The sequence below is a fragment of the Emydura macquarii genome, unplaced genomic scaffold (assembly GCF_026122565.2).
Source record: "Emydura macquarii macquarii isolate MOO-44397 ecotype Brisbane River unplaced genomic scaffold, CSIRO-AGI_Emac_v2 contig_1483, whole genome shotgun sequence".
Classification (NCBI taxonomy): domain Eukaryota; kingdom Metazoa; phylum Chordata; order Testudines; family Chelidae; genus Emydura; species Emydura macquarii.
In genome coordinates, this window is record NW_027131620.1 from 8,818,080 (window position 1) to 8,836,370 (window position 18,291).

General features: G+C 42.8%; 1 protein-coding gene and 1 long non-coding RNA gene across 8 annotated transcripts in view; one reads left to right on the forward strand and one right to left on the reverse strand.

Moving 5' to 3' along the window:
* The window catches only part of PHACTR3 (phosphatase and actin regulator 3), a 156,878-nt gene extending 139,225 nt beyond the window's left edge, over positions 1-17,653 (reverse strand). For 4 of the 7 annotated variants that reach the window (XM_067554154.1, XM_067554149.1, XM_067554155.1 and 1 more), the window contains exon 1: positions 17,232-17,653. In XM_067554154.1, the coding sequence (XP_067410255.1) occupies positions 17,232-17,340 (109 nt within the window). In that variant the 5' untranslated portion in view covers positions 17,341-17,653. Of the gene's footprint in view, positions 1-10,689; positions 10,751-17,231 lie in introns of all 7 variants that reach the window. The other 3 variants (XM_067554151.1, XM_067554152.1, XM_067554150.1) reach the window with 2 other exon arrangements.
* Positions 17,654-18,157: 504 nt separating this feature from the next.
* LOC137157337 (uncharacterized) overlaps positions 18,158-18,291 on the forward strand; it is a 60,734-nt gene continuing 60,600 nt past the window's right edge. Inside the window, exon 1 of the long non-coding RNA XR_010921071.1 lies at positions 18,158-18,290. This is a non-coding gene — a long non-coding RNA (uncharacterized lncRNA). The remainder of the gene's footprint in view (position 18,291) is intronic.

An 18,291-nucleotide genomic window follows, 5' to 3' on the forward strand; every position in this document is an offset into this window, starting at 1 on the left:
ACCAAAATCAAATCAAAGTCAAGTGCATGAGTTTGCTTTCCACCATTATAAATGCAAGTTTTACACAAGTCAAAAAAAGGACCATCTGAAAAACATAAACTTCAGAGGAATCCAATTAAGCTAAAACAGCTGTTCCCAAGCCTGGGCTGTACAGCAATATGCAGAGTCAGCAATACAGAGAAACAGGCATTCAACAGTGAGCCCTATTGCTCCATGCCAGGGATTTTGCTAGTAGAATTTCTCTTAATTCTGCTAGCTGCAGGATATAATCTGAGATCTGGTAGCTACTGAATATGGAGCAGAAGACAGGAAAGAAAATATGATCATAGCTCCCAGAGGCCTAGTCAAGATCCTATTATGTTACACTGAACAAACAAAGAAACAGGCCCTGACATTAGATTGTGAACTCTTCCAGGCCTGATCCTGCAACGGACTTCATGTGGGCAGAGCACTATGCCCCATGGAGACCCACTGTTTTCAGTGGGATTCTGCTCTGGGGCAGGAGTCTGCCAAGCTGAATCTTCTGCAGGTTTAGGCCCTGAAGAAAAGACCCCTATTGACTCTGTGGGTGCTGGATCAGACCCTAAGAAACTATTAACTGAAAAATATACAGAAAATGACAGAAAAATATAGGTCCCAACTTAGGGGTGCTGGAGCAATTTGTACAGTGGGAATTCTGAGAGCCACTGAACCAAACTGTAAACCCCATATATGATGGAAACCACTTCAATCCAGCAGCACCCCCACACTCTTAGTTTCAGTACCTATGCCCCAACTAGGAATTTGCCACAAGTTCTCAAGCATCTTGTCAGTGTTCTCTGTTCTACAGCTCCATGTGGTGTGCCAGGAAGCTCTCAAAACAGCAGAGCTGTATTGTACTTTAACATTCATGTAAATCACTGTGAGACAAAGTGCAAGAGCTCTAAAATGCCATGCATTACATGTTGGGCTAAGGAATAGTCATTGTCACGAAGCCTTGAAGCACAGTTATGCAGAGTAAGACAGTGCATTCGCTCTTTAGGAGTGTGTGCAATGGCAGTAATGCCCCATCCTATGGAACACTGAACTCAGAATATGCTTTCAATGGGCATGCCAAACATACACCCACATGTTTGTGCTATCACCTTTGAAAATCAGATCATTTCATTAAGGGGTGGGATTTGCAAAAACATCCAAGGATGTTTTATTTTCAATGGATACCGAGTGCCTAACTCCCATGGGTTTCTTAGGAAATCCCAAAGTGATGCCTAATTCTTGGCACCCTAGTTTGAAAATTTTGACCAAAGCCAGTGTATTTGCTGGTGGGTGGAATTTCCAGGTCCTTCTGAGGGACTCAAGTCCCTCTGAAAGTCACCTAGGAACTTCTGAAGATCTTACCCAGTGTCTGAACTATCTTCTCGCCCTTGGAGCTGGTTGATGCACCATGTTGGGCTGATAAGTCGCTTGCACTGCACTGTGGACAAACTGGGTCTGTCCACCTAGCAGCTTCGCAACCACTCAACTCACTGCATTTTAAAGCACAAAGAAGCTGTAGTTACAAGAGGGAGAATAATGCAGCAGCCCCTTGATAGGGAGTTTGGCAGAAATTGTGATCCAGCTGGCCATAATGTGTGGCAGAATTACTTGATGGGAAACTCTAAACCCTGTTTGGCTAGGTCCCTCCCCCTGCACATCCCTAACAGGTCAGATCCTCAAGTCCAACCAAATTGTACCATGAAGGATCCTGGGGGTTGGGATGGGAGGCACTTCATTTGGGATGTAAACTAAATCACTTGCAAAAGCGAGGAAACTGCAGGGCACTGCAACGCTGTAAACTAGTCAGATTGCTGGTTGTAAAGCAGTAGAATGGATTGAGGGTGCCCAAATGACCAGAACAAGGGACGTGTTATCAGATCCTCCTCTTGCAGCCCAACCTAGCTATGCAGCATCTCTTCTTTAAATGAAATCACCATGTGCCCTTATTTCATGGGGACTTGTATTGCTTACATATGTTTCTATAGTTATGAGTTTGAATCATGTCTGTTAAAGTAATAACAGTGCACTCCAAAAACAACATCAGATACTCTTTGATTAAGATCATCTCGTTGAAATATTTATGTAGACTCAAGCATCAAGTTATTGACCTGCTTCATGTGGTTATTCTGTGTGCTCCCTAGGGCATGTGTAAATTGTGTATACATTACAGGCATTAAATCAACGTGGATTTCAGACCAAGCCTCTGGATTTAATGGGCACAGAGATTCCACTGCATTATTATTTAAACTAGTAGATGAGAAGTAATATGAGGCCCTCACATTTCGCTTTACTTACTTATTGGTATTTATAAGACAGACGTGATTAGAGAAGGCAGAGTAATTAATTCTAGATATTAACTTGCACTTTGAAAAACCACAATCTTGTAAGAAACAATTGATTGCTCTAAATAAATAAACTGTATAACCCATTAACTACAGCATTAATTGGCGGATTTGGAACAACGCGCAAAGCCAAAGGTTATGGAAAATTAATGTTATAGTCACTTAACTAATGACAAAAGTACATAGTAACTCCTAGAAAAACATCTCTTATCACTAATATAACTCATTACATGTCCAAGTACTGTACAAATAATAATTGATCCACAAATCCTACATCTTAATTTATACCTGGAGCCTGATTTTTAAATATTTGGCATGTGATTAATCTAATCTGCATATGAAATAAAATGACTGTGCATTTGTTATTTAAGTGTGGGTTTGTGCACACATCTTGTGTCTTTGTGCCTAACTTGCTTAAAAATCAGGCTCCTAGTGTTTAATTTTTCTCTAACTTTTTCCTGTTTAAAGGTTTCAAATAATAAAATTCCAGAGAAGACAAATGAAGCCTCTAGCCCTCTACAGTCTAAACCAGTTAATATCAGTATTGAGATCAGATGTTGATTTCTCAGGCCTGGTCTACACTGACAATGTAGGTCGATGGAATGCAGTTTACGTCAACCACATAAAAGTATGTGTCTCCACTGGCATATCAGTTCCGCTGACCTAAATTGTAGTAAAATTCGACTTCATAAAACCACTTCCACAAGTGGTGTAGCACTGACATTGAACTGAGTTGGTCGAATGAGTGTCAGTGTAGGCAGAGCACAACATAAATTGATGCCATTGGCCTCCGGGAGGTATCCCATAATGCTCCGTTGTGATCACTCTGGACATTCGCACTCTGCTGCACCATGGTCATGTGGACAGGAAACAGTCCCTCCCCCAAAGCCCCAGAAAATTTTGAATTCCCATTTCCTGTTTGGTCAGCGAGGAGAGAGCTTTGTAGCTGAACTGCTCATGGCAACTGCATGCCCCAAATGCGCTCCAGCATGGAGTTGACCTAAGATCTTGGATCGCATCAGCCTGTAGAGCGAAGTCTGTTCTGGCTCAGCTCCAAGCCAGCAAAAGAAATTTGGATATTTAGGAGAAGATATTGCATGGTCTGGTGGAGAAGGGCCACAACAGGGAAGTGCAGCAGTGCTGTGTTAAAATCAAAGAGCTGAGGCAGGCATATCAGAAAACTAGGAAGGTGAACAGTCATTCTGGCTCGTCACCAAAGACCAGCTGCTTTTATGAGGAATTGCATTCGATTCTTGGCAGTGACCCCACCACTGTACCACCATGGAGCATAGATATCACCATAGAATCCCAGTCCAGGATGAATGAGGAAGACTCTGTGGAGGAGGAGGAGAACAGGGGGCAGGTGAGTGGGATACCCATTCTCACTGAAAGCCAGGACCTGGTTGTTACCCCAGAGCAGCCCAGCCGGACACAGGACACATGACTGATGCTGGGGAAGGCACATCTGGTGAGTGTGTATAGCAGATTGCATTTCTGTGGTTACAGCCCCAGTCCACCTTTTTATTTCTTGGAAAAAAGAGGTTTGTGTTTTTATGGGGATGGGCTTCCTGGGTGTTGGTCCACTTAAGCAGAGTGTTACCCCTGGAACAGACTATTTATGTGCACAGGGATGCTCCGAGAATACTCCGTGGATATCTCCAGGAAACTTTCATGTAGGTACTCTGCAATCCTTTGCAGAAGATTTCTCTGGGGAGGGTAGCTTTATTTCTTCCGCCACAGTAGGACACTTTACCCCACCACTCTGCTATAAAATGAGCAGGCATCATTGCAGAACACACCATAGCAGCATAAGGGCCAGGCCTGTACCCAGATGCTTGCAGCAAATCTTCTCTTTCCACCTGTGTTACCCTCAGGAGATTGATATCACACATCATAAACTAGGGAAGATGGCACAAGTTTACAGTACCCGAACAATATAGTCACTGCGTGTTAGTCCCCTGCCATGAATGGTGTCCTGGGCCCCAACACAGGCAATTCCTAACCATGACGTTGGCATGGGTATTAGGCATGCAAGAATAAGTGCTCCTATGTTTTCTCCAGCAACACTTCACCCACACCTTCTTCCAATCCCTTTGGACCACCTCCTCCCAAACCGGTCTTTGGGATGATAAATGGGAGCCCAGTGATCCTGTTCCTTGGTTAAGTGTGGATTGGGGAGTTTAGTGCTATGGAGACTTCCCTATAATGGATGCAACGCCACTCCAATCCATGCAATAGGTACAGACTGGTATGCGGGTCTGGCTTTGCCTTGTGAATATGAAGGGGAGTTCTTTTTACATTGTAACGTTTCTTTTCGGAAAACAATGGAAACTTTGTGCTTTGCTTTCCTCATAGTGGACACCTTAGCCTTCACCCCCATATCTACTCTTGCAGAGCGCCTTTCCCAGATTAGAAGGCAAAAAAAAAAAAACCCAACTCAGGATGACATGTTAATCAAACTAATGAATGCCTCTGCAGCTGCTGACACAGAACTCAGAGCCTGGTGGATGTCCTTGTCAGAAAAACTGAACATGTTTCGCTCAATGGCTTACATCAGGGCAGCTTCAGTAACATCACAATTGTCAGCACTGCAGCTCCTGTCTCACCCCTGAAAATACTGCAGGATAAGTCAAGAGTGTTTGTGATGCTCACAATGACAGTGCACAGCTGAATGGGCTCCATGCCTCTCCGGCAATGGCATGCACATGGCAGAGATGGTTCGTCTGTTTGTTTTGGACAAGAGGGGAGGAAGCATGTTGCGTCCTGGGAGGACGACAACTTTCCCAAAAGGCACTGCAGGTAGTTGCACCATGGGATAGCTACCCATAGTGCACTGCTTTGATTATCGATGCAAGCATGGCTGGTGGGGACGCAAACCCATAATGCAATGCACGTGGTGTGATCACGTGCCTCCAACTTTGTAAGTTCGGTGGGTGAAAGTTGACTGAAATTAAATTGACTTCACTCCACAGTGTAGACATACCCTCAGTCTCCTTGATACTGATGTCCAGTTAAGCAGTAATAACCTACGTGCTAAAAGGTGTTTCACTTTAATTGCATGTATATTATGCTTTCCATACAGGTTCAATATGCTACATATATGTCTGAATCTTTAATGATTCAAGGCAATTCCTTTTTTCCACCGTTTGGTGGCCTGTGATTGAAAACTGGAGCTGGATTGTTGCACAGAAGAAGCTCTGTTAGAATGAGTTTCTACTTGCAAAAGAATGTAGTGTTAGAATTAATCAACTGGTGTTTGTACCTAGTTTTATTAAAGCACTGTTGGATTAGATTCCTAAAACTGAAATAGAAAATCTTGTCATATATTTAAATATAACAAGTGATGCCATACCCAAGATATAAGGTCAGATTCTGGCCTTCTTTGATTAATGAGCCATATATCTACCTTAATCAGTGGTGGAACCTCACCTGGATTAAGGCCAGTATGTGTCCATAAGAACACAATTGCTAATTACATTGAGAAGAGTTTAAATTACTCAGCAGATCTCCCCTGTACAGCAATAAGATGCACCCTTGTTTAAGTGAGCAGGCATTTAACAGAGTATGATACAAGGATGAAAAATGCCTACATTTCAAGCATCACGTCCTAGCAAATGGTCAGCTCTGCTCTTCTTCCGCCCAAGCATAAGAAATAGTCAAGTAGTTTATAAAATAGACATTCCAAAGTTATTTCTATGAGAGGAGAGTGGGGCCCTGGATTTCCTGGGGAAAACTTGGTCCTGTATAATATATTATTGTACTGCAGGAGTGCCTAGTAGCTTCAGTTTAGGTGCTGTACAAACGCTCTCTATATAATATATATTAAAAGAAACATGGTACTTAGTTTTAATAAGAAGTGTCTGAAATTTCATTTGCCCCATTGGCCATTTTAAATTATCATCACCTGCCCTTCTGAACCGAATCTTCACTTGCTTTAAGTATTTTCTAAAGCTCAATTAATTCTAACTTTTATTTTTTACTTATATTCCCTATATATGCCGTCAAATATTTATCATGAAAATCAGGATTAAAAAGTATTACTTCAGCAACAACAAAAATCTAACTATTTGGAATACCTTGGAGTCAGCTGATTTAAGGGGTTAAAATGGGATCTAAAGAGTAAATCAGGAAACAATGATTTTTTAAAAAAATATAAACATACTTCACAAATTGATACAGCTCCCTTGCAACTCAGGTGTGAAACTTCCATTCTCTTATGTTCTCTCTCATATGGGACCTGATCTTGAGATACTTTCCATTCAAAGGCCATTGGTTCACTCCCAAGGAAACTACTATTATTTTATCAGTAGTGTTTGCTGATTCCCTATTTTCAAGAAGATGCAACAGTATCGAGCAGAGATGGAATCTGTAGATGGAGAATTTTAACAAATAGAAAGATAGCAATTGTCTTTTCCTAGCTCTTAATTTCCTTGTGGTGTGGGATCAGAGACTCGTTCACAAATGTACATGCCCATGAATGTTCATGGACTTCTCTGACGCTGAATCAGATTTTGGGGAGCAGACTGCCATAAGCTCTTCTTTTGTAACTCATCAAATCTTCAAGGCATTTTATCAATCATGTCTCACTCTGGAAATCATATACATTAGTCAACCCTTCTGCCAAAATTTGATTTCCCCAATCTTGGATGTTTTTATTTCTTTTCCTCCTCCTCGACCCCTCCCCTGCCATCTCTCTCACAACTTGTGTATTTGTGGGTTACAAACATTAACAGAGTCATCAGACACCTAAGCACATCATTAACTATTCTCATGTGAGTAGTCCCATTGATTGGGAGGAGGATCTTGTGGTTCACGCACTGTACTACAATGCAAGAAACCAGGTTTCATTTTCCAGTTCTACCACAGACTGCCTGTGGGACTTGGGCAAATGTCTTAATCTCTCTGGAACTCAGTTCCCCATCCATAAAATGGGGGGAAGGATTTTTTTATTCCACCTTCTGGGCTGTGTTTAGCTTGCAAACTACTTGTGGCAGGGACTGTCTCTTACCATGTGTTTGTACAGTGCCTGGCACAATCAGTCCTCTATCTCATTTGGGACTTGCAGGCACTATTGTAATATAACTAACACCACCAATGGCAGTAGTCGTGTTTGCAGGATCTGGCCTCAAATCATCTGATTTTTACAGCTCCCTTTTACAACACTTGGAAACATTTGAAGTGTTCAACCAGGGGGACAGACAGAAATGCTTTTTATAGAGGACTGCACAGAAGAGGCCAGTAATTCCTTGAATGTGATGTATGTGATTATTGCAGCTTTGAAAGAAAAAGGGCTTTTATTTGATATTGCTCACTTTGAAGCTTGGCTATTAAGATTTGGGTTAAGAACTTATTTTCACTGAAACTTGTAAATGCAGTAGCTAGACGTCCTCTGCTTCTCTATGTCATCGCAGACTGCCTTTGAAAACACCATGCATTGTTTTTACAGCGTGTAAAGCCATCCGCACTGCCTGAAGCATTGAGGCTATAAAACTGAAGCTGCAGCGGAGAGGCGAAGGATGCCCATGACTGAGTGCATTCTTATGGTGCATGGAGAAGGCAGCAGTTGGAACAAGGAGGAGATGAAATACTCAAAAGGCACTTGTGCTGGTTATTTGCCAAAATCAAATCTGAACCAACAAAGGAAACAAATGATGTTAGAGCTCAAAGTGCCTAGAAATAATGTTTTGCATCCCTCTGTGATTGGCCTGGATTGCGCTGCCTAGTCTAATCTCAGACATCTGCATTTGGGCCCAGTCCTGTGCTCCACATGCTTTGCTTGCAGGAGGATGGCCGAAGTGGGAGTAAATGAGTCAAGAAGCAGCATACTCAGTGCTTGCGTGGGGAAGAGGGGGAGTTTATGCTTTCAGCACCCTGCGTCAGTTCAAGAGAAACAATACCAGGCTCCAAGGAGGAAATCTGCCCAGTCTTCTTTCTGTTATGAAGAATGTGGTTGTGATGTTAAGAAAGTGGGGGAGGAGGGTTAGTGTGAAAACAAAGGGTTCTCAAGAGTCACTAAGGATGCTCCACAGAAGCAAAAAAAATCATTACAATTATTTTCATGAGGCTACGGTGTGTGCTGAGATGATGTGTAAAACAGTCTGGGTAACCAGCAATGATAGGGTCTAATATTTCCATATCTCGGATATCAAGTTTTAAATATATTAAATAGCCACTCAGTAACATTCAAACTACTTGTGATTTTGGGATCAGAATAAAAGAGGAAAAGTAAAACACATTTATTCCACACAGTTCTATATTTCACTTACAGAACACTAGACTTCTCTAATATCTATCTGCCTGATCGCCCAACTCTGGAAACAGTCCCAGCACAGATAACCTTTAAAATAACAAACCCCATGAAAAATATATATTAATCAATCTCATTTAACTACTGTAAAAGTAGCATTAAGACTTCAAAGTCCACAGCTTCAACAAAGTTCTGAATTGACTCCTTAAATATGGGTTAGTAAGGATAAAAAAAACCAAAACAACCATATAGCAAGAACAAAGCAGAGATCTGGAGTTAAGGGTATCTATTCATGCAAACCAGCAGAGAGGAGCTCTTCAGGGTTCTCTAGCGCAGTGGTTTTCAACCAGGGGTACACGTACCCCTGGGGCTACACAGACGTCTTCCAGGGGGTACATGAAGTCATCTAGATATGTCTAGTTTTACAACAGGCTACATAAAAAGCACTAGTGAAGCCAGTACAAACTAAAATTTTATACAATGACTTATTTATACTGTTCTATATACTATCCACTGAAATGTAAGTACAGTATTTATATTCCAACTGATATATTATGGTAAAAATGATAGAGCCATTTCTCAGTAATATTGTGCTGTGGCACTTATGTATTTTTAGGTCTGATTTTTGTAAGCAAGTAGTTTTTAAGTGAGATGAAACTTGGGGATATTCAAGACAAATCAGATTCCTGCAAGGGGTACAGTAGTCTGGAAAGGTTGAGAGCCACTGCTCTAATGGGATGTGGATTTTAAAACAGTTGTATTGAGCTAGATGCAGAGGGAATATGTGATTATTAAATATGCAGATAAGTTCGATATGCATATTTTTACTCTCATAAGTAAGCCCCTTGTAAAGATTTTTACTCCTGGACATAGTCCCACTGACTTCAAACGCAGGAATAAAAGAGAGATGCAGCAGAAAGCCTTTGCAGGTGTGAACCCTAAACTCAGTAGTATGATTAAAACACATGGGCATGTTCGGTGAGCTCCAGAAGAACATTCATAGTCTAGGTAAAAGGACTGAGTTGGATCATGAAATTTCATACATGGAAGGGTGGGTGGGTGGGTGCGTGTGTGTGTACACATATAAAGATATGAGCCAATAAACTGGGGTAAAGATATTGCCCAAATACTTTAGATAGTGAATTAGTTAATAAGTGGAGGGAAAGGATTTAAATATATTGACAGATGTATTTTCAGTTCAGTGGACCATGACAACGAAGAAGGTTAAAATGCAGGCATATATTCAAAGGCACGTTAATTTCCAAAAAAATCCTATCTTTACAGGCCCCTGATTTGACCACATTTAGAGTAAAGGGTCCAGTTTTTGCCAATTTAATTGAGAAAGTGCAGATAAGTTGAAAGGAATATAACGCAGGGCAAAGAAACACAAGTCATAGAATGCACTGGCTCATGAAGACCTGATAAAACAGGGATCATTCAGCTTGGGGAGAAGGTAGTCAATATTTGACTGGACTGAAGTATTTAAACTCTAAATTAGCTATAGTTTATGGCCATTGTAACATGCGTGAAAATCTACTTGAAGTGTTGAACAGACCAGAATTCGACCTAAATGGTCCCTGGGGTAATTTACAGTAACCTAAGGAACTGTCATGCCACCCATAGGTCTGGCACAGTATCATGCACCAATTTCCCATCCCCAAGACACTCACCTTCCTATAGATTTTGATGGGACTTCAGTACATGTTTACTGTTAACCTAAAAAGTTCTCAAATGCTACCAGACTCTTCAAAATGAATTTGGAGGAACAAATCAGAACAGCAATGAATGTTAACCTAAAATCTGAGCACTCTAATCAACCCAGAAGAGGCCAGGGGAACCCACGGTAGGGTTGGTGAAGGAAGTGCAGCAGCATACCCAGTGTCTGTTATGCCTATAAAAACAGCCCGACAAATGAAGAGTATTCCTGTATTGGATGTTATTTCCTCATGCCTTTCCCTAAAGAGTTGGTTGAGTTATGGTTGATGTCCTAATATTTTCCTTTGTGCTGTACTGAGCAATAATAAATGCCTCCCTCTTCCAAAAGAGACTTAACATAAAAGGAGCAACAAATATAGTTTCTCTCACCTTTTGATCAGTCGGGCAAAATAACTGCCAACTTCATGCAGGTCTCTTGCCACAGCATCTGCTGAGTGATGACGGGATAAATGGAAAAGAATGAGGGGTACAAGAGGTTGTATTGTGGACTTTCTAATGTGGACTTTCTCCCTCCAATCCCAGCCTTAACGGTGATCACATTAGTTGCTTTTATTTATGTTGCTGGATCAAATTTTGGCATGCACATAGCTGTGCATATCTGGAACACAAATGTTCCAATTTGGACTAGCTCTTTAACTAGTGAGATTTTGGGCATATCAATGTGAGTTACTAGGCAACAGAAACAGTTCACCAAGTGTACTAACTAAGAGTCTTCCTCAACAGGCTTAGTGCTTTATGTTGACATGTATGAGGCATATCTGTCTTCCACACCTAGAACCCAGAGATCCAATGCACACAGCTGATATAAAAGCTGAGGAATCCCCAACACTACTATTAGTTTTACAATAGCAACTTGCTTTTCCATGGTTCTTGCACTGGAGGAGGAGGAGGAGGAGGAGGACTATTGGTGTGGTGGATCAATAGTATCAGTTATGAAGGAAAACATTGTGTCAAGTCTGAAAAAGGATTCTTTAGCTTGGCACTTTTGCAAGTGATGCCTGGAATAACAGTGCCCTTCTGCAAATTAGGTTCATTCTGTAGGACCCATAGTCCCAGCATCTAAATTGCTGGATGGGTAGACTCTCATTTTATGAGTTGTCTGTCCCTTTTCATTACTTAATCTATGATATTAATTTGCTCTTTCTGTGAAGTTCCATTTTTTTTATGTTCCAAGACTCAAACGAGACTATCAGTCTCCCCTATTCCCTTTGATTGCTGGAAATGTACAATGAAGGAGATATTTCAGCTTCATCATCCGTTTGAGACATAGCTGTAGGATCTTACGATCTGGTTTGCATCTTAAATGCCAAACTTCTATGGCCTCTTTCTTCCAATCATTTTTTTTTTTTTGGGGGGGGGGGGGAGGGGGGGGGGGGGGAAAGTTGCTTAATATAACTTATGGGATTACTTCAAAGTCCCTGTTGTCACCATTTTTCCTTATGCAACTATTCTATCTTCTGTGACTTGAATCAAATTTCTATCACCATTTATCTTCTCTTGAGCAAGGGTGTTTAACCATAGTGTTCTTGCCAGCATTCAACTTTGGTTATAATTAAATGCTGCCTACTTAAATGCCCCAGCAGTTGCAAGAGGATATGTAGTTTTTACTTGATGTCCTAAGCTGTTCTGCAGAGTTGTGCCCTGTTTAAACATCTGCTGGTCCAATGTTTGAAAACACCTGTTATATAAGGGTCTGAAAAACTAACAGGTAAAGGTGGTGGTGGTGGTGGTGGTCCTTCTATCTCTGATGCACTACTCCAGAACTGAGCATACTGCACTAACCAACAAAATTATCTTTCTGAATGAGATCATGCTGCAGATGTGTTCTGTACATAATATTCATAGGCTGCATTGGATCCCAAGCGCCTTAGTGTAAGGAAGCTGTGTGTGTAGTTAGAGGAATTTCTATGGGCCTCACAAACGTGAACCTGCTCCTAATCACCTGTGCCCTTCCACTCTTTACTCAGCAAAAAGTCCCACTGATCTTAATGGGAGAACATAGACTTTAAGGCCAGAAGGGGCCATCCTGGTTCTCAGTCTGACCTCCTGTAGATTGCAGGCCACAGAACCTCATCCCCCCACTCATGCAATATGCCCACAACCTCTGGCTGAGTTACTGAAGCCCTCCAATCTTGACTGAAAGACTTCAAGTCACAAAGAATTCCACCATTTACTCTAGTTCAAACAAGCAAGTGATCTAAATTTGCAATGTTGTATTCATTCTCACCAGGGCAGAAAACTCACCAGCTTTCAAGAACCTAGTCACTTGAGCTCAGTGATGGTACAACAGTTTGCTGAATCCCAGCCCAAAATGCAAAAGAAAATCCAAATACAGATGGCTCCACTTAAGAAAAAAGAAAAAAAAATCCATCCTGTTACTTACTTTTACCAATATTACATGCAGCATTCCCTACATCTAAACCTGTGTAACTACTACAAGGGAAAATGTTCACTTGATAACAATACCCACTGCAGGAAAAAACTACTTTTCCTTCTCAGATCATGGCTGCCATATGCTAACAGATCACTGCAAGGAGCTGTTATTAATTAAAAAGTCATGTGAAGGGTCTAATTATTAGCAGATCTGTAGGCCTGTTATTTAGTAAGACGTGTTACTATTAACAGAATGTTGTCTACAAGTACTGAACATCATGTCTCTTATTTGCTTTAGGAACATCTAATAAGATGCTATTAATATATTGTTTTAAAAACAATTTTACATGGCAGATTTTGGAACAGTATTTAGCACTGGCCTGTGCATTCGCTGTAATCTCATAATAAATCAAGGTAATAACTTTTTTCATTTGTACAGAGAATACTGTATAATAAAAGAACCACTATAAATATAGGCTTGATTTTTTCAGAAATAATGAGCAATTGCAGCTTCCCACTGGCATCAGCCTGAGTTATGGGTGCTCTGCACTTCTGAAAACCAAGCTCTGAAACTATTTCCACCAGCAAGTTCTCTTAGTATCTGCACAGAGTCTGCCAACTGGGTACTTTAGATGTCCCTTCCTAATACCGGAAGAAGGAGCCCATTTTTTTAACCACATAAAGAAAAGGAGGATAACTTAACACAGACCTGGGCAAATCCTTCGGAGGATTTGGCCCCAAGTAGTATCCCAACCCAAACAGAGAGACTTTAGCTGCAGCTATATGGTTTCCTAACATAGGGCAAAAGACTTTCAGCACAATCTGTTCACAGGGATGTCCCTGAGTCTGCCTCTTGTCTTGTCTTGTCCAAGTCAGCCAAAAGGAGATCTAGTCTAGTGATTACATGAAGCATTCTGGTCTCTCAACCCAGCTGAGCCACTGATTCAGTATATGACTTGGGCGGGCATATGACTTACTGTGCCTCAATCAACTTGGCTGTAAAACTGTGTAAAAAGCAGGAGCTCACTGAAAAATCTGTTATTACCCCAGAGCTGAGTTCTGGATGGATGGAAAATTAGAGGTTATTGCCTCTGTATCTTCTGCTGTCTGTGTGTCTGCACATGCTCCTGGCTAATGATGGGGCCATAAAAACGCACATTCTAGGACTTCATAGGTCAAGAAGACGGATATGCAACTTGTTTAAACAAAGGCCATGGCTACATGGGGGAAATGAAACTCCAGAAAACAGTTAACTAATATCTGTTACCATGTTTTCTATTCTGATACACTTCACCAGCAAGGCACAGCCAAATAAATGCTGGAGCAGAAGGCTGCTCAATCCTACCAGTTGTTCAATTAAATCCAAGTCTTTATGGTGAAAAAAAGAAATTGACTAGGATTTTGAATACTCACTGTGTCCCGCACCAAGGGAAAAACAGTGGAACACAAGCACAACATCAGGGTGATGATGTTTCAGCATTGACCTCAGTAAGGGTTTGATCCAAGAACAAAACATGTATGTCAGGAAAGCCTGTTTGTGTCTAGCATATTGGATTTTTTTTCCACAACTCATCCTTGAATAAATGTTACCATTGTGCTTTTGCCAAGGTCAGTGATGTCATGGGTTATCTGCCTTTATAAAAGCCATTTGGTTAACTGCCCAACGACATGGATAACTGCTCTTTTTAAGCAACCCCCTCTAACTCTTACTAGATCATGCACCCCTAATTCATACAAAGAGTACTTCATAGCTATGTTGATTAGTTTGTGTATGTGACATATATTGTGATGCAAGAATTTGCCATGCATATCTTAAACATCATAATTACATATACACTGTGAATCATTTTGTAGAATTTTACTTTGCTGTTGGCACATTTGGCTGTATAATTTCATGTAGAAATACAATTGTCTATTTTGGCCTGTGTTTTTAAATGAACCAGGAAACTACTTTTAAATACAGGTCAGAAACCTAAAAGTTGAAATTAAGAGCTCAGTTCTTCTCTCATGATGTCTATAGCAAGGTTTAAATGGGAGCAGGATTGGACTATCAGTGTGAGCATTACACTGTAGAATGATCAGATCTAAAAATTATTTTGACTGTGTCCATAGATGGGTGTGTTTGCTTTTAGAACTAAACATAAAACTTAACTATTCTTTCTATTGGCAAGAAAGAAAGATGAAAATGTAACTGTAGAATAGCAGCTAATTCACTGCATGATGTAAATTATGCTTAGATCTTTGAAATACAGAGACAAAACCATTTGTCCCCAAACTAGATGGTAAACAAATAATGTTATGTTGTAATTTTGTAGGTAAAGTAATACTAGTACTGAAAACATTAGATGCTTACTACACAATGTAACTGTTTGCTAACAAAATCCATACCTGTAAATTACATGGAAAATTAAAACAAATGTACATAGGATTTCCTTAATTTACATAATACAATACTACACACAGGCTGTAGGTATTGGTCACCTTTCGTTTCCTTATATAATGTTGTTGCAGTATATATTTTTTTTTGGAGGGAGGAAGATTTTCTTGTATATTTTGTATAGCAACTGCCATGCCACTAGGATGTTTGGTCTTAAATTATGGAATTTTCATTGAAGAAAATGTGCAGTTAACAGTTGCTCTTTTAAAAAATGCGTGTTTATTTTCCCTTATATCAAATAGATTTTAAAAATTAGATTGTCTATTTGTTACATTTACTGTTTCCCATATTGACTGATTGTTCTGAAATATACAAGAAAGGGCTGAAATTAAATTGTTTGCATATAATTTTCCTTTCACTAGTCACTTTTTGCCTGCAGAAATCAAATGGCAGAAGCATACATTCCTCTCTTTCTGTCAGTATTGTCCCTTGGGGAGAAAGTCTAGCACTTCATGTTAGAGGCATCCTTTGTTCTCTTTACTTGGGGTATCACCACGATTGGGCATCAGATAAATCCTCTATCATTTCCATTAATTGCATTGTTTTATCTAGTTGCAGAGCCACAAAGATGTTCAGAATTGCTTTGCTAAGGAAAAGTAATCAAACTTAAGATTGTCATAATTATATTATCATGTTCATTCTGCTTCTGAGGGAATGAATTTGGCAAGCAGACTCATCAAAGAAGGCTGAGTGTTTAATCACAGTTTGCAAAAGATAAGAACTAAGGTCTGATCTAAAACCCATTTAATTCAAGAGGCACCTCTCCACTGGTTTTCTTGGGCTTTTGGGTCAGACTCTGAGTTGTATGTTTAGCATTCAATACATTGGGCATGGTTTCATAGTGGTAGAAATCACATAGCTCACACTGTTTTTTGTTTAATCATTCCTTGTGTCAATAACCCTCACAAAAACGCCTTACAGCTCATACATGCTCCACTGTTTATATAAAGCTAGAGTTAAGTGGAGCATGGCCTCTGCTTCCAGTTGCTGGTGGTTAGCTTTCCTGTGATGTGACTGCAGGGAAAGGCCTAGGTGGAGTTTTTGAGTTGACTAGAGCAAATCTTCACCCACCTGAGCCAACCTTTTCTTTTTTCCAAAGGGTCATCATCACTTTGATATTGTCAGTCTGACATTACTAAGTCACCACTAGAGACATTTGTATTTAATGGAAGAATTATTCTTCCAAGTGATGCTAAGCTGACAATGTTTGTTAGCTGGCCCTGGTGAAATAATTCATTTTCACTTATAAATAGAAGAGTGTGATTCCATACTAGTGCTTCAGTCCCCTCTGCCACTACACTTCATAAGAAGATTATACTTCTCTGTATGAAGTGAAAATTACCTTCTTGTGAGGGGGGGGAGGAGGATTTAATTATTACTCTGCTTCCTCCTGTCTCCATGGTGATCCCATCCAAACAGCCTGTTTCCCTTCTGTTGTACTGGACCTTCTTCTCTCCCTAGTAATAAATCAGCTATGCCCAAGCCTGAATCACACTATTAATCACTGGCCTAGGTAGGAGTGCTGCATGCTGCACCAAGCCCTGTAACACTCAAATCTAGCCCCTCTGCTTCACTCCAGGCCAGCTGGCTGGCTCCATCAACTTCAGTCTTGGCTGGATCCCTGCCATGCTTACACCATGGCTGCCTCGTGGAAGGGGAGGACTGGGGAGGGGGGAGTGTCCAGCCCGCCTGCGATGAGCCATACAAGGGCCGTTATTGTTATAAGCGGCTGCAGGCGCAGTGGGCCGAGGCTTGCCTGCCTGCAGCCAGTGCTGGGCTCCAGCAGGTAGCTCGGGGGCTAGCTGCACAATCATCGAGATGCGAGGGGCTGCTGGTGGAGGGGGGGCAGACTCTGATCTCAGCTCCCCCCCCGCCCCCCAGCTGCGTTTGCAGGCAGAGACGGTCTTGCCAAGCCCCAGGGAGGCTCTCGGTTTGCACCCCTCAACCCCTGCATCCTTTCAGGACTTACTGCGGAGATTGTGCCCCTCATCTCCTGCCTTGCACCAGGCTGGCCGGTGCCAAAGGGTCCCTTACCCCTTCCCCCCACGCTCGTCTCTTTCCACTCCCCTCCCCCCAGCCCGGCTCCTGGGGGGGCTGTTACCTGGGTTCTCTTCGGCTTCAGGGGCAGCGCTGTCAGTGAGGATGCTGGGGTCACTCTGCGACCTGCCTCGCGGGAGAAAACAGCCAGTCCCGTCTTCTGCTTCAGCCATAGGGGGGGGGGGCGATCTCAGAGGCGAGGGGAGGGCGAGGACTGGGGGTGGGGGGGCAGCCAAGGTCACAATGGGGAAAGGGAGGCTGATGGAGTCCGGAGCTTCAGCCAGGCAGCCCCAGCCGCGGCAGCATCTTCCCCCGCCTCCTTCCGCGAGCTGCCGCCAAAGCAAGCCCCCTGCACCATCCAGCAGCCGCGGAGATGCCCCTGCTGCACCGGGCTCCTATGGCCACTCCTCGGCCAACTTTCTCTCTGTGCAGCTCAGGGGGCTGCCGCCAGGCTTTCTCGGTGGGGCTGGCATGAGCTGGGGCTGGGCTCTCCCCTCCCCCTGCCTCCTTCTCCCCCCTCCCCTCCCCTCCCCGCCCTCCACCCGATAACAAAATCTTCCCTCCTGGAATTGCTTTAATCGGCGGCTGCTCTTCTTCGAGCATCTGTTGGAAAACATTGGGATTCTCCCATCATGCCCTGCGAGAGGGAGTGTGACATCACGGTGGGCTGGGAGAGGGGACACCTGCACTGCACAAAGAAGGGGGGGGGCAGCAGCAGGTGTGCGCTGCCAGGGAAAGGAGCCTCCCCCGTGAGGGCCGGGGAGGCGGTGAAGGAAGCTGGGGGGGTCCCACGGTTAATCTGCAGCTATTTGCTTTTGAAACCCCCTCCCCCCTCCAGACACATCCCCCCCTCCCCGCCCCCCCGGCTGTGAGTCAGGAGCAGCCCCTGGCTGGGGTTGGGCTGTCGCGTGGCCAATCAGGTCCGCCCAGGGGCCGTGCGTGTGAACAGGGGATGGTGGGATCCCAGCGGTGGGATGGTGGGATCCGGTCCGGGAGCGGGCGGGAACCCGCGTGGCGGGGGGCGGGGCAGCGCGCTGGTTCTGGCTCCGGCTCCCCTCGTGGCCGGGATTCACGTTGTCCCCCAGCCCCGGCCAGGGTCGGGGCCGAGCGCGCGCTGCGCGGGG